The sequence below is a fragment of the Opisthocomus hoazin genome, chromosome 5, assembly GCF_030867145.1.
Source record: "Opisthocomus hoazin isolate bOpiHoa1 chromosome 5, bOpiHoa1.hap1, whole genome shotgun sequence".
Taxonomy (NCBI): Eukaryota; Metazoa; Chordata; class Aves; order Opisthocomiformes; family Opisthocomidae; genus Opisthocomus; species Opisthocomus hoazin.
Window position 1 is genome coordinate 85899728 of NC_134418.1, and position 17107 is coordinate 85916834.

A 17107-nucleotide genomic window follows, 5' to 3' on the forward strand; every position below is an offset into this window, starting at 1 on the left:
TGGAAGTTAATGATTTAGGTGGGGGTCAAGAATAACAGAGATCATACTGAATACTTCACAGCTATATAAAACTTCACCTGAAGTCCTCAAGAACTCTGTGGGTTTGTTTTTTTTTTTCAAACAGCAGTCACATTTATACAAATGATATGAGCAATATAAATTTGGCTAGCCCTGGTAAACTCGGGTAGATCTCAGCCACGGACTTGTTAAATTCAAGTAATGTCCTTAGTATCACTTCTTGGGGAAAAAAAAGGTCAGCAGAATATACTGCCTTCAAATTACTATTTGTGATCATCAGGTATGCTCCATTGGGCCAGTGGGAACTATTTATGGTTAATGAGGTAGAATCACTGCTTATATTTCTTTTCACTGTCTGTGATTTTGTAGCGTATTGTGTGTTTTCCTAAAAAACAAACAAAAAGTTAACTCTAAGAATATAAATCTGAATAAATTAAATGGCTAATCCACAAATGGGTCAAATCAGTACTCCATTTCAGTTACAGGGCATCTTATCTCTTACAGATATTTTGGAACTCAAGCGCCTTCCATAGCAAGCAGCGGCTTTTCTTTGGGCATTTTCTGTATTAAGGAGCCTCTGTTAAACCAGTGGGTCTGCTTATGTGAATGCTTCTGCCCACATGTGATTAGGTTAATATAACTTTTTAGTAGTAGATTAGTTAAAAATGAAAAGCTGAAAAATCGACAATGCTCAGTGAAAGTGACTGGAGACAGTCCTTGCCTTGCCAAATGCCCTGTATTTAGGGAGCTTCTCAGGCTCCAGTCAGGAGGCAGTGATGGCTACCGCAGAGCTCTTGCTGTGCCCTTCCTGTCCAGATCAGACAGGTTCTGTAAATCCAGAAGAGTGTTTTAGAACATCTTTATCTGAATTCTTTGCCTTTCAACACATCACATCTGGTGGTGACAAGTGCTATTTTAGAACATATCTGCTTCTTTGCGGGCAACAAGAAAGCTGCCAACTAAAAGATAATTTTAGAGATAAAGGTCCTGGGCTTGTTTCTGAGATAGGTTCAGTACTGCAGCATGTGAAGTGCATTGCGTAAAACTCCTTAGCATTACCTGCAGAATATACCTGTAAAGAAATCTATCTATCTTGAAACAGTGGTTCCACCTAGAGTATGTAATGAACTCAGTAACAGCGCTGGCAGAACACTCCACTGCTAGATACTAAGCAGAGAAAAGCAACCATACTGATTTCAGAATACTTCATGCAAGTGAACGTTTTGCTTTACACCAATTTCTTCATGTTACCTCTGGTAGTCAGGTGGCTCTGGCAGCTTTTTACTCCTTGCTTGTGGGATTTGCTGCCGTATCACATGGGTGCCAATAGTACTGTGTTTTTCTCTATTACTGTAAAATGAAACACAGAGTAAAGGAAATGTTGGATACTGCGGACTTTTTTAGTTCAGGCCACTTGTGCCTGAACATGGAGTTCTAGCCATGTTTTTGGGGTGGGCAGGTACAACCAAGGGTCAGATGTGAAGAGAAAGATATGATCTAAGTGGAGTACGAAGAAAAAAATCTTTTCTATAGCATTATGAATAGTTATGACTGAAGCAAAATTGCATTTGCTAAAGCCCAAAAGGTTCTGCAGTAATTTAGATATAAACTGCAAAAAGTTGTGTTGACAATGTAATCAGTGTAAGGTTACAGGGAAAATCATGTCAGATGTGGTATGTGGGATCTAAATGTGGCCTTGACGTGAAGACAGGTTGACAAAGATCCACAAGATGCAAACCTGGGTGACAGATTGACTTGTTGCTCGAAATAGCCGGTTGTTCCTTCTCAAAACCTGTGACTGTGACACAGGCAACTGTGTATCCTTACAGCAAAGAATACGGTAAGGATTCACAGTCATGCATTTATATTTTTGCAATAAATTAGCTATTTCAAGTATGACAACTTTCATTAATCAACTTTGACAAGAGCACTCTTGGTCACCTCCTCCAGGTCCTTGATAAAGATATGAAACAGGACAGGTCCCAGTGCTACGTATCTAGTTATTTTATCGTGACGGGCAATCAGGCTGGTCAGCTATGATTTACCCTTGATAAATCTGTGCTGACTGTTCATGATCATCATCTTCGTGTGCCCAGAAACGTCTTCAAGCAGGACTTTGTGATTTTCCTTGGGACTGAATCAGGCTGACCAGCTGAAAGTTACCCAGCTTGACCTTTTTTGGCCTTTTTTTGCAGATGGGTGCAAGATTTGCCTTTTTCTAGTTGTGAACAACCTCCCCTGATGTCCATGACCTTTCAGAGATGGCAGAGATAGGCCTCACATGAGCACTGTACAGTTTGCTTCGCATCCTTAGATGCAGCCTCTTGGGTGCCATGGACTTGTATGGGTGAATTTCTCTCAAGCATTTCTGAAGGTGTCAGCTGTTTCTGTAAGAGAGCCATACTTAATAATTACATGTATTTCTAGGTGTCTATATATGTTTTGTCCATTGAGAATTGGTCGACATTTTCCACTTTAAGCAGTTTTGTTTGCTTTCAAAATAGTGTGTCACATCACCTTTCAGGTCAATGTAATTTTTGTTTAACTGAAATTAGCTTCAGTTACATCACTTCCTCTGTGGAATCTTTCTGGAATTTAATGGTCATGATAAGAAGATCATGTATGGTAGTAGTGGTGGCAGCTCACGATTATAATAAAGCATATAATTGTTTAGGCACAAGTAACTCTCCGATTGTCTTTATTTCCAGTGCCGTTGATAATCTCAGCAGATGACCCTGAAGTTATAGACAGTGAAGACAGTGGACATTCACAACTGCACTTCTAAAGTACACAAGAAAATCAATAAAAAACAAAGCATACCTTCCCAGTATTGGTGTTCACTGTTTAAAATATATATACATAGTGTAGCATAAAATATTTTACTATAAAGTCAGAGAGATCATTAAGAATATAATAAATACACATTAAGCTAACATGCTAATCATATTTTTAAACACTGGATATTTTATAAATTCATCATTCTTTTTTCCTGAATGACAAAATCATTTATTTCAAGATAAGTAAAAAAATACAATTTCTGTTATATTTTGTAATAAAGCAAAGGCAGCAATGCATAAGAATGCTTTCAAAAAATAGCATTTTACTTGCATGATAGAGTCAGAGTTATTTTTTTTCATTATATTCTTATGAATAAGTGCCCCAATTTTAATTATGTCTGAGCAAACTGTTTTAAATGTGAGTGAGATCTTTCCTGCTTAGAGCATGTGTGCAACTTCTGCTTTTTGGTTATTGATTCATAAGTTGTGAATATATTTTAGCATCCCAGTCATCTGCTGGTAATTTTTATAATATTTTCAGAAATGCTAGAAGCACTACAGTAAACTTGAGGAAGGAATCCACACACAGAGAAAGTGCAGTGATGGAGCATTAGGTATTTATATGAGAGATCTTTTTTGCCATTTGCATGTCTTTCCCTTACCTCATCCAGAAGGCTGACAGTCTTCTGGCAAAGACCACTCAGATGTCTTCCCTACTATATATCCAGGCCTCCTTCCTAATTTTTGATGGTTACGACAGACTCTCTGGCTCTAGAGGTTATGGAAGGCTATCATACTGTCAGGTTGGAGTTTCAATGTTTATTCAGTGTGAACAAGTTGGTGTTAGTAGATGCCACCATCTAGCTACGCTAGTGCTCCTGCTTCCCAGCAAGAAGAGCTGGGTCTTTTTGACTTAGCAGTCACATGGATGAGAGAAGTGTTTGTGTAGGCAGGCAGCGTGTCTCGTTTGGGCTGTTATTCGCCTGTGTCTGTGGAATCTCAGACGCAATTGCACCTGCTTACTGAGAGGCTTTCCTCCACTGTGCTCCAGTGGTAGCTCATTTTAGTCTGTTTGACGGCTCTCTTGGGTAGTGAAGTGCTCCCGCAGATGGTGGTGGTCCTTGCTGGGAAAGGCATTGAACAGTTCTTCTTTATAGCTAAAAGTAATGGTGACTGTGCTAGAGCTTTTTGTCTGCTCCACCAAAAAGTTTTTCAGATCAAAGGTTAGTGGAAGCTGGCAGTAAAGCAGAGAACTGTATGTATGGATGCTAAGTTCTTTCCTCCTGTGTGCGTTATGTTGCAATAGTGTATCCTGAATTACAGCTGCCACGTATCAACTGACTTGGCTGAGGCTTCTTTGAAATTTCTTGTCCTTTCAAATCTTGACTAATTTGGCTAGCATTGTTACCTGCATTCTTATAACTTTACTTTTTTTATCCTTTTCCAGTTCTACAGTAAATATGTTAATAGATTAGCTAGATTTTTTGCTTGACCTGGCTGATTCTAATTATGTAGTCTGGGAGACAGTTCATAGCTATCTTTGTACATGTGAAAGAAGAATAAAATAATAAAATAAATTCCTAATTTATAGTGCTTTCCTTAAAAAAATACAATTCAATTCAAGTTGATGTTTATTGCATTTGATCTGACACTCAGTGTGCTTTGACTGCTCAGGGGAAATAGTGTAAGAGCTCATAAATGCTGAAAGGGGTGATACAGTGCTCTCCACTGTGGGTTCCTACAGTTTATGTCTGGTGGTTGTTGGTTCTCTCCATGAGCAGATTCAGCACACAGAAGTTGTGAGAAGGCCTATCCTGTCAAAAATGTGAAAAGTTTTTTTCCAAGTTAATGATTTTTTTTATAAGCTCGTGAAAGTGTTTGCCAAAGTCAGAAAGGGGTAGGTCTGTACACTTGTGGGAAAGAAGGAGAGGACGAAGAAGCAAGCTTTCTCCTGTGTGGTATCACTACACCATTGTATTGCTTAAACTGTTGATGAAATCTCAGCTTCAGCTTGCACAGAGTTGAACTGAAAAACTGTTCTGAGCTTGATTTGGGCTTAAATTTAGCCTGAAAGCCAGAGCTGATGTCACCTTCAATGAATAATGCAGATTTGGCGCCTTTTTTGTGTAGCTCCATAGAATGTAAAATTCTTCAAAAGTGTCTATTATTATTTTTTTCTCTTTTAAAAAAGTTTTTAAAATCTGCTGGAGTAATAATTCTTTGTATTTTTGTCCTCTGTCTCTTTTCTGCAGTCAAGGCCTCTTGCCCTGCAGGACATTTTGTGAGGCGGCAAAAGAAGGCTGTGAACCAGTCCTGGGCATGGTAAATGCTTCTTGGCCGGAATTCCTCAGGTGCTCTCAATTCCAAAACAAAACTGAGAATGACACCACTACGAGGGTATGCTTCTCACCACACCAAGAACAAGGAAAGCAGTGTATGTTTCCATTCTTCACTGTTACACTATATTCATGAGTTCCTGTTTAATACTGTATTTTTTGTTGTGTAGAAAAAGCTCTAGGATGAAATTATTATTTCTGGTTCTGTTATTATGTTTCTTCACGTTACTGTGATAAAGCCTGGTTTTCAGTTGGTCACAGTTTTACTGTGCTTTAATTGTTTAGGCTGATTTTTTTTCAGACTTGTATTCGAGTCTTTTTTGTTTTGCATCAAAAATTCTGAGCTGTTTCGAGGAATGAAGGTAGGAGAAAATTAATATGCCCTTTAAAAATGTTCCACTGACTTTTTCTTTACTAAGCTCTAGTAAATATAGGATTGTTATTTGGAGCAGGAACCTGATACACAAGCCAAATTTCAAGTGTATCTCCTTTTTTCTTGCTGTAAAAATGAGCCCAGAACTGATCAAGAGTTAAACTTCTTGAGAATCGTGGTTTGTACACATCCACTCACAGAATCATAGAATCATTTGTTGAAAAAGATCCTTTAAGATCATCCAGTCCAACTGTTAACCTAACACTGCCACATCCACCACTGAACCATGTCCTCAGGTGCCACATCTGCACATCTTTTGAACACCTCCAGGGACGGTGACTCCACCACTTCCCTGGGCAGCCTGTTCCAGTGCTTGATAATCCTTTTGGTGAAGAAATTTTGCCCAATATCCAATCTAATCCTCCCCTGATGCAACTTGAGGCCATTGCCTCTCGTCCTATCTCTAGTTACGTGGGAGAAGAGACCAACCCCCACCTCATTGCAACCTCCTTTCAGGTAGTTGTGGAGAGCGATAAGGTCTCCCCTCAGCCTCCTCTTCTCCAGACTGAACAGCCCCAGCTCCCTCAGCTGCTCCTCATGAGACTTGTTCTCCAGACCCCTCCCCAGCCTCGCTGCCCTTCTCTGGACACACTCCAGCCCCTCAATGTCCTTCTTGGAGTGAGGGGCCCAGAACTGAGCACAGCACTCAAGGTGCGGCCTCACCAGTGCCGAGTACAGGGGCACGATCCCCTCCCTGCTCCTGCTGGCCACACCATTCCTGAGACAAGCCAGGACACCGCTGGCCTTCTTGGCCACCCGGGCACACTGCTGGCTCATGTTCAGCTGGCTGTTGACCAGCACCCCCAGGTCGTCTTCTGCCAGGCAGCTCACCAGCCACTCTATAAATACAAGGCAATTTCCATGTCCTCAGAGTTGGTGCTCTGTTCCCTGGATCCAAACCTAGGTGAGATCAGACCTGAGAGTAGCAAGCCTGACCCTTCGTTCTCACTGAACACATTGCTGGAGTTCTCCTGCTGGCATCTGAGACTTTACTGTTAATATGCATCATCCCATGAACCTAAGTGACAGAAGCTTGTATGGTCCATCTGTGGGTTCTAACTTTGCTAATGACTTCAGAGTGACAACAAACAATAAAAAATTATATGATGAAAATTGTTTTTCGATTTTGTTTAAAAAAACAAAGTTACACACTCAAAACTGCCTTAAAAGATCAGTGAGGTTTCACAGTGTATCTTTGAATGTTAGTTAATGCCACCATTAAGTTTGCTTGTATATCCTGGGTTATCTCCTTGCACTTCATGGATATGCATAATGATATAGCCTTAAATTATTGGACCAATAGTCTTGTTACTAGCTGGATTCTCTCCATCTGTTAAGCCATGTTTTGAGGGGTTGTGAAGAAAAGGAGGCTGTTGTATGTACCTACCTTCACCTGAGCAAGCATTTGTGATGGTTAAGGTGGAGAAAAGTACAAGGAGGGACTGTGTCTTGCTGAAGGCAGTTGAATGCTTTCCAGGAAAACTGAACACTATCCACAAGCCTTTTACAGGGTTCCTATCGGATTTTGGGCAAGTTGCTGTAGTGAAGGCCACTGAGAGCTGTCTTTTAACCTGATGATATAAATATGTACCAAATATGCTGAAAAGTTAAGTCTAATAGATCCTAATTAAACATATGAAAGTGCATTTTTTCCAGGTACCTTTCACTGCAAATTTTCCTGTGATCACAATTTCATTCCTAGAGGAGTGAATGTTATGGCTTTTAATCCTGACTTAGATTTAATGGAGACACTGACTTACTTTTTTTTCCTTCACATTAGTTTCTTAAAAGATATTGCTATTTGTTTTTTTTTTTCTGAACAGTGTAGGAAAGGGATTTTACATGCTATAATGGTTTCTGGGTATTCTAATAATTCCTGTACACTACGAATGCATGTGCCTTCCTATCCTATTAGTAGTTTCATTTTAAATCTGTAAAAAGGAATGAATAAAAAAAAAGGAATCATGAAAAGGAATGAAAGTAAGTATGTATGTATATAAGTAACACATAAGTAACAGTAGCATTAAATTATAACTAACACAGAACTTTTCTGCAAGACAAATAAATGTTTGTGAGCTTTTTACTCACTGGTTATTGCAGCAGTTTTTCAGTTGGATGCAGTCTTTTAATTAATTTTTTCTGGGTAGAAATTTACAGTAGTTAGTGAGCAGGAAAACCATTGCTGATAACCTGGATAATTTTCCTTCTTGGCAAAAACATAGAAATTAATTACTGTACATGTTGAAAAATGCCCTGCAATGTTTGAGGGCGTGAAAGGGCTAAATGCATCTATAACTGGAGTGGGCTTTTCCAGCTGTTTGAAGATGCCACCACAGGAGCTCTTAGCCTGTTTTAAGCTGGATAAGCAGCATTTAATTGAAGTACCACGTTAAGAATATTAGGAATAGTCATTAACTGTTGCTGTATAACATTTTAAGATACTGTAAAAACAGTGAATAAATGTATTAACACCACAACTATGGACTTCAGCAGTACTTCTCTCTGCTAACAGCATCGCCTTTACCCGAGCTTAGCTTTGAGTTTTGCAGTAACTCAGCCGAACAGTTCAAACTTTCTTCCGCTGGCTGTCATCATACGTTATCTTCTCTTGCATAAGCTGCAATAGTGCAAACAACAGAGAAAATAAGAGAATTCATGTCATGTATACAAGCAAACTACTAATTTTCTGCACCAAATATGCTCGGCTAATGCAGGTCTTGTTTTGTTTTGTTCCAAGAATAAATCACCAGTAAAAATTGTTCTGATGCTCTCTTTTTCCGTGGTGCCCAGTTTGTCTTCCAGGATTTTTCACACTGATGTTAACACAGAGAATTGTCTTTGAGGAATAGCTTTGAGCAGAGCTTCGAAGGTGATATCTGGTTACAACCAGGTGTTTCTTTTTCTGTTGGCAATCTGAAGATTATTCTACACATCCAGTACAGAATTTATTTGAGAAAAGTCTTTTAAAATCAGGAAGACATTATCTTTTGTTTGTGCCCTTGCATTCACTTGATGCAGTGTAAGGAAGCAAGAGATGATCTGTGTGTGTGTAACATTGATACTGACCAGCTGCAAAACCCACCAGAGCGGAATCATTTTTTGAGGGAGACAAAACGTTTTTCAGGATTGTGGTGGTCTTTCATGTGAGGAAACATTCACAGTCAAAAAAACGATTTCCCCCAAGCACTCATTCTTTACTTCTGTTGACTCTGTATTATATTTTATTATGTCCTTTGATTTTGTTTTTTCTCCCATTCTGCTTCCCCCACCGTTTATCTCTGCATGCCTTCCTGTTCTTTGCCTGTTTCTTTTCTAGCTTGGAGTTTCCTGTGTGGCCTTTTCAGGCCACTTCACCTGAGTGGCAGACAAAGGTCTTTTGTAATCTTTCTCCCACGGGGTTTTGCATCATAAGGAAGGAGAGGAATGCACAGTTTCCTAGGGGGAAGGACTTGCCAACTTTCCTAATTCTGTGATCGTGATCCTAGTATCAAAACTTTCTAGACTTGACAGCTACAAGATGCATATGCTGGACCGAAGGGTACAGAGGGTAGAGGGAGCCAGTGATGGCAATTGCAGGCAAGCGAATACAAGGATTGCTCTGTCTCCCACTGTGCTATCGTGATGGTATTGAGTCAGGCAAAAAGTCCATCTGTCTTATAGTGCTGCCTCCGAAAGCTGCCAAAATCGGATGCCACAACAAGAATAGGAGAACAGGGCAAGACTATGTGGCAATACTTTTCCAAAATACTCTTGCATTTGCCATCTGTTCAGGATTCAAGCATTTTCTGTAATTTGTGAACCACTGTAGATTTTCCTTCTGTTAATGTCTCCCTTTGTTTCATGGATCTATGTACATTTTAGCATCCATAGCATCCTGTTGCAAAGTGTTACAGCTTGTCTGTGCATTGTATGAAGAATACCACCTTTCGGTTGTTTAAAAGGCAATTTTATTTGATACCTGCTGGTTCTTTCATGGCATTAGGCAGCAAATGTTGCATCCACTTTGAGAAAAAATTAGCAGCACTTTTCATGGTCGTTTTCACAGTCCTTTATCTGTTGCTATACCTTGAAACGCAACCAGATTTCAATCTTGAGAATGGTAGAATAATATGTTTATTTCAGTGCTCTGCGCTATCTGCAGCTTTCCAGGGCCCTGCCTGCATAAACTTCTATAGATGCCATTTCAGTCATCTAGCTGGGAAGGAAGTACAGCACATAAATGGTCTTGGCTCCTCAGAAACGCTTTTGATAGTACACCAGAGGCAGTCAAAATAAACCACTTTTTGCCACCAATAATGTTTAGTCAGGGATTTTGGAAGCTTTTCCAGATTGTAAACCTTTCTGGGGAAGATCTAAAACAAGCAAGTTTATCAGCAAACATTGCTTCCATTTTCTTTGAGTTCCTTTTACCTAACATTGTTTCTTCTTCAGGAGTGTGGGTGGGTGAATATTTGCATGATTATATTAATAAATGTGTGAATTATTGATAGAAGTATCAAGCATTCCCAGCACATTCCTTTATAATAATACCTTAACAGTTTTTAATAATTTGGCAAATTTCAGTGGAATGGTCCATAGTTGTTTTTTTTTTTTTACTTCAGATATGTCTTTCAGACTTTACTTCTCCTGATTTATTTCAAACAGTGACAGCATTTCTGAGTATGCAGCTGTTTGCCTGGTTTCAGGAATGTCTTATAAATGGTTGCATATCCTAAATCCTCTAGGTTTCAGATCAAATGTCAAAATTCAACGTTCAACAAAAGTGCTTGTCTTACAGCATAAGTGCCAATCTTCTGAAAACTTCTTCTTGCACAAGCTTGGTTGAAAGCAGAAATTACATTAATCGGAGGTACTGTTCCCAGTGTTTGTGCTCTGCTTGCCCTGAGCACTGCACTGACTGGACAGAACATGCATAGTCATCACCCATTAGAAGACTGCAAGGGGTGAGATTAACTTTTCTTCAAATTCCTTGTGGTTGCTGCTGCGTGCTAAAACTGAGAGAAGGAAAACAGATTTAATTCTGCGTCTTGTTTGCATAGAACATACAAGATAAGTAGGAAGATGCTCACTTTAAGTAAGAAGAAATGGAGAAGTGGATTGGGATGGAAATCAGAATGGATAGGAGCAGAATAGGACAGAGATGAATTAGAAAGGGAGATTCAGAATGATTTATAAGTGCTTGAACACCCTTTTGTTTACAGCCCAGAAATGAATATGGGACGCCAGAATCTTTGCTCTTCCGAGCTGTAGCAAAAATGGTCGGATAAATATCCTTCCTGCTTTTTACCTTTGTTCTCCCAGGGCAAATGGACATATTCACACAGAAGGTAGAAGTCTATTATTATTACTCTCCTAATACCAGTGAAGATCTGTACTGATGGAGATCTGTAAGCAAATCAAGACAGTTCCTTTAATGGTTCTTTTGAGATGTTTATGCTGTTTTCTTTTTTGAACATGCACGAAATTGCATAAAAGCCCAAGTTAAGAAGAATTTAAGATTTCCATGTCAGTTAGTTGCCTTTCCAACCTCAAACAGCCTTTCTTGTATGATGAATAACGATCTTTTTATTATGTTGTCGTATTCTGTTTTTAGCTGGCACCATCATCTGTGAGATAAACACAGGTCTACAGGGAAGCAGAGCCCATAGTTAGGAAGGCTGTTGTTTCCAGGAGCCCCTGTAGGGCTTACGGATTGTAGCAACTGGACAGTGCAGCGCGTAAGGCAGGGAACAGGAGAAAGAAAAGATAGGCTCATGATAAAGGAAATGTGAATTATAACATAGAACGAGATTCTTTCCCTGTCGCTGTTCCAGAGGCCATCTGTAATGTTGAGCAAGCACTAGAATCAAGATTTTCTCAGCTGTTCTTTGCACGCTCCCAACTGACCAGACTCTTCATTAGTATAGCTGGAGTTTATCTGCAATTGGAACATACTCTTGCAGCTCCAAGTGAAGGTGACAGGAGCTATTCTTTGAACAAGTAAAATAACCTCACAGTCTTTACTCTCCAGAAAACAATCAGATGCTGACATGTCTTAGATTGGACGATTTAAGTTATTTTTCATTATTTCTTAGAACTTTCACCTTAATATCTCTGTGCCTCGTTTTTTTTCCTCTGTAAAATGAGAATGTGAATGCTATCTAGTCTTATCTTGCTGTTCAGGCTGTTATCTTTTGCATTTTGTAATACCTTTCCAAAACTGGTAGAATAGAGGTGAGGCTGTAACTCTTCAGTTAGAAGTTAGGAAACATTGGATAGTGAGGGAACGTACCGAGGAGCACGTTACAAGGGTGTGCAAAAGGATGGTGCTGGTGGTTTTGCCCTACCTTGCCTCTGATTAAGAGACACAAACATTAAATGGCATAAACTAGTTTAAAATTTTTTTTTAAAGTGTCTTACGTATTTTGGGCACCTTTCTGTAATGTTAGAAACATTCTTTAAAATATATTGCATAAGTAGCTTTCACTGCAATAACCATGGCCCCATTACACAACTGGAAAATAATGTTTTTATTGCAAAATCAAGATCGTGTGCCGCTCAAGTGGAGAGTGCACCTGGGAATGTAATAGAAAATATTTTGAAATTATTCACATAAGTTTTTATTACAAACACATTTTTCATACAAGGGTTTGTGTGTCAGTTCACTAAGTCTAAGACTTCCCTGTTTCTTGGGGGTGATAAAATAATATTTGAGGCTTAAAAAAGAATGTAAATACATTGAAAACAAAATAATCCCTTGCTGAAAAAAGTTAAGAGGAAACATGAAGGTGCTGAGAGTGTGTGTGTGTGCATCCATTGCCATAACGCAATAGAAAGGACTCCTATGCTAGGACTGCAAATAAAATTGGAAATCTGGATAATTAATTGCACTTGCAGTCAGTGCAAGCTGGAGCTATTTGTCATTTTTGAACAAGACACTCTGCATGTGTAGGTATGCCCGGTGCTCAGTGATACGTCATGGCATCCACTGTGCACCGAGTGGTTTGGCAAACTGTGAAGAATATCACATTGCCATACAGAAAGGCTGATCATGAGCAGAAATTATTATATTTTTTGTAGAGACATTAAAAGTTCCTTCTTTAGTCCCAAAGATAAATTTGACAGATGTAATGGTCTTTTCATGACTGCCTGTTGAGGTCTTTTCAAATGGGTCATTCACCAATGGCAGTTTTAAACGGCTTTGTTCTGTCTCAAAAATTGTATTATTCCCATTGAGATTTATCTTTCAGGTTTTCCTCTTGACCTTCTTGCATTCAGTGATGTTCCTCTGAGAGCTACCCTGAAGCTTCCCAAAATGGAAAGAGATTTCAGTCCCCGTGGGAAATCTTGAATATCAATTCATCAGTGTGAAAATAAGTTCGTAAGACTCCTGCAGCACCAACTTTTGTAGTACTGATGCTAATGATTCTTCTCCTCAAAGAGCCCAAGAAAACAGAGAAGTTTTTCATCTTTTTGTAGGTATAGAGTTAAGGCATAGATTGCCTGAATCATCCAAGGTGATGCAAAAAAGTTTGCAGCAGAGCTGAGAAGAGAATCTTTATCTCTGGAACACATAAAAGATTCCTGATTCCATACGAGCATCTTGCCTTGCCTAAGCTTCTTTTTTTTTTTTATGGCGTTGCTTCATAGTGCTTTTATAAATCAGCTAAGCTTTAACAAATGAGATCACGTATGGATTTTTTTGTGAGTAGCTGATCTTTTTCATTACTAAAAATCAAGCCAAGCTTATGGCATTTAACAAGACAAGGCATGAAATTCAATTTTACTAGAGAAAGTAATGAGTTTTTTCAAGAAATTTTCAGACTGGTCCTCAACCACAGAATAATGGGGGATGTTTTATAAATCAGAAAATAGAAAAGAAAGAACTTTAGGGAAAAGAATGATGACTTGTACTGTGCAAGGGATATTATCTATATTTGCAGGTGGGATTTTCCTTAAAATGAGGCAGTGGTATTTCCATCAGATTTAAGAGCAGTTACCGTGAGATAGATAATACTTTGCAACTGTGAAAATCATAATATACTGACAATGGAAGGTGATTTTACACCCTGCTGATTATCTAAATCACCCCTTTTAGATGTCAAAACATGACTGTTCACTTCTAATGAAGGGAACAAGTCAGTTATTAATATTCTAACGTCTAGGAGTCGGGTTATTTGGAGGGTGCACAAGGAAATGTGGTTTTAAAGAAAGTGAATGCTCACTTTATAAATGATGGCATACCTAGCACACTGCAGAGGGATAATGGGCACCATACTTTGGCGGTGAAAGATGTCTTCCATGCGTACTGTGAAGTCATGGAAGTGCAGAGGTGGCATCCGGGATAACTGCAAGAATAATGGAGAGCTGAGGACAAGGCGTGCCTGCCTGCCAATATCCCATGATTTTTCTAATGTGGGCATCAAACGGCTGTTTGGACTGGAGAGATCTCTTTGCCTGCCAGGTAGCGTCAGAGTGACAGAAAGCAGGCAGCACGAGGAGCCAGGCGGAGCGACCAGCCCGCTGTAACCCAACAGCCGAGGACCTGAGGTCGCCAGCAGAAGCGGGGCTGCTCCCTGCAGGAGGGCGAGCTGGGAGCTGAGGTCAGGCTGTGCTGGGACGCAGAGCCTGGATGCAGCAGGCAGAGCTGGCCCCGGACACGGTGAAGCGATGAGTTGGGTCCAGGGTTCAGAGAGGCCCAAAGGTGGGACCACCAGGGACAGGGCTGGTGACAGGGCTCCAGCGTGGCTCCCAGCCCACCTAGGAACCAGGGCCACAGTGAGGGCTGCAGCCCAGCTACAGTGTGGGTATGAGGGATCCGTCCAGGAGCTGGATCTAAGGCTGTGCCTGCAGCAGTGCTCAGGCGGGGTGTGGGTGGAGGCCCAGGTGAGGCTGGTCACTGGGTTCCATCTTTGTCTTTGGACAGATCACCTGGGCCTCCTACCCTTCAGCTTGCCACATGTGGGGAAAAAAGAGGGATAACACTTGGTACCCTGCGGTCTAATGCACTTTAAGATAAAAGCTGTGTGTTTGAGATTTTAAGAAAAAAGTTCCCATCGAATTTTCTTTTATGATACACTTTTTAAAATCAAATGATATGTCATTAAATAATGAATTCCTGAAATTCTGTGAAACAGTATGGCTGAACAGCCAAATAAAGCAGGTAAAAATTGAGGTAGCAGCATGGAGAGTCAATATTTATTAGTTCATGTTTCTCATCTCTTTCTACCTTTCATCTTTTATACCCTTAAATGTGTCTGCGTGCTTTGTGAAACACTGCCAGATTTCATCAGCACCACTTTGCTTTCCATTTTGTTTCATTTTTATGTTTCTGTTCTTCTGGAGACATGTAGAATTAGATTACTGGTATTCTCTGAGTTACTTCATGACAGACTGTTTTGTTGGAAGAGATTAAAAAGAACTTTCCCTCCTTTTGTAAGTGAAATGTTGGCTCCAGAAAGAGGAGTTTAAATGGGACTTTAACAGTGTGTGGGTTTAGGACTGGTCTTTCACTTAAACTCACTGTTTGTTTGCCCAAGACTGTGCTTAATCGACACATTATTGTGGTTAATACTTCACTGTTAAGGGTTCCTTATACCAGGAATTCTACTGAGTGCAGCACCAAGTAAAATGTTGACACAAACATCATCACAGTCATTGATTTACTAATGGCTTCATCTGAAATTTTTGTGCTATGATTTACTGCAGTGCCAAACTGAGGCAATAAAAGCTCATGCTGCTAAAAATTAGGGTATTAGATAGTTGGTTATTTTTCCTCATTTTAATTTTGAACTGTATTCTGCATGAGTATACTTGTTGGTAGATATGTTCTGAGGAACACAAAATTATGATGAGAATACTCAATATGCATTTTTTTTGCTTTTGAGCTGTAGATTACAAATATACTTTCCAGACTTTGTTAAGCATCAGGCTCAGAGAATAAAGGCAGAAGAAATAGGAACTGAATTCTCCTATAAGAATAGGAAAAATGCAAATTTGGGCATTTTAAAAAGATATATGGAGCTCTGTTGTGATCAGGTGCAAAACGACTTTAATGAGGGAAGAGATTCTGTAGCTGCTGCTGCTGAAACTGATGTTTTTTCAGACCTGTGATTTGCATTCTGGTAAAGCTTGAAAGCTGCAATTAGAGATCTTTATCATTCTTAGCAAACTTGGATACAAGTTTGAATTACAATGGAATTTCTTTGAGTAGAATTTTGAACTTTCATGAGATTTTATTGTTTGAGCTTGCCGTTCATGGATACATTTAACAACTTTATGCTGGCAAAGTGACAGGATTTTTTTCCTCCGTCTCTGAAAGCTATTTCTCATTTCAGAAATGCATGCTTAAAGTAACGTTAAAGGGGTTCTTCACTGATCTTTTGCTGGAGGTGAAACTTTCTGTTTTGTTTAGCTTTGTTGAGTAGCCTGACTGTTAACTGTGGCTTTTGGAAGAAAAAAAAAAAAAGGCAAAAACCAACCACCAGGGTCTGTACTGAATATTTGCTTTTCTCCTTGACTTCTTAACTTTGCATCCCCACGTGATTTTCACTTGATGTCTTTCCCCATCTTTATGCTTTACAGGGATTTTTCTCAGCCAATGTTTTTGAAAGCAGGGGCTTGGAAGTTTGGTCTCTGTTGTGTGGACTAAGGCATAAATAAATTAATGGTGATCTGAATCTCTGTATTTTCTTGAAGGACTTGAATGGGAAGGTCTTATGCATTCCCTCCCTCTGAACATACTGGCCCTGCAAGGTATCTCCAGTGGGATACCTAAAGCTCTCGGGTTTCTTTGTGTCTCTTCAGGTATCTCAGTTCCCCACATATCGAATAGCAATGATGACTGTCTTCTAGTGTTCAGTGAGTTACAAGAATGCTTGAGGAATCCTTCCCCTCTAGAAGGGTGTCTGTGCTATGACACTGTGAAGTTGCAACCTGGTAATCTTTCACCTCAACACCTAGGCTGGGTAGATCCATCTACTGTAAATTTAGTTAGATATTTAGTCTGATGCATGTGTTTAATGGAAAAAAAAAAAATAAGAGCTTGCTTAATCCCTTCCTAAGGTCAGTTTTTAACAGTTACTCTGTACTGCTGCTCTTTAGAGGTGAAGGTAGATGGAACCTCGCTGATTAACTCAGCCTAGATACCCGTTTTTGAAATAACAAAAGTTAGATGAAAATGCCAGTTTGCACTTGCTTGAATTTGATTCATTAGGGATTTGTTGCTTAAGTCCATCAATTAAGACTTGTTGTTCTCACTATCTTTCATTTCTGCTTATTTCTTCTTACCCTGAAAAGTTTAACATGCTTTCTTTCTTCTCTTCTCTTTTCCAGCGCTGTGCGGAGGAGAGGAGAGTTTCCTGTGTGCCAGCGGGATCTGCATCCCAGGGAAGCTGCAGTGTAATGGCTACAACGACTGTGATGATTGGAGTGATGAGGTCCATTGTAGTAAGTTTCTTAAACCTTGCAGTGTTCTGCTGAAGCACTGAATCCATTCAGTGAAACCTAAAAACTGAAGAAGGCTGTTGGTACGGGATAGGAACTTTGCGGAGTTTTTGTGTGTA

The 17107-nt window shown here is 39.7% G+C and overlaps 1 protein-coding gene across 1 annotated transcript in view; it reads left to right on the forward strand.

The window, feature by feature from the left end:
• CORIN (corin, serine peptidase) overlaps positions 1–17107 on the forward strand; it is a 129316-nt gene that overhangs the window by 62324 nt on the left and 49885 nt on the right. The window contains exons 5-6 of the mRNA XM_075422040.1: positions 5048–5229; positions 16878–16991. Coding sequence (XP_075278155.1) covers positions 5048–5229; positions 16878–16991 — 296 coding nt within the window. The remainder of the gene's footprint in view (positions 1–5047; positions 5230–16877; positions 16992–17107) is intronic.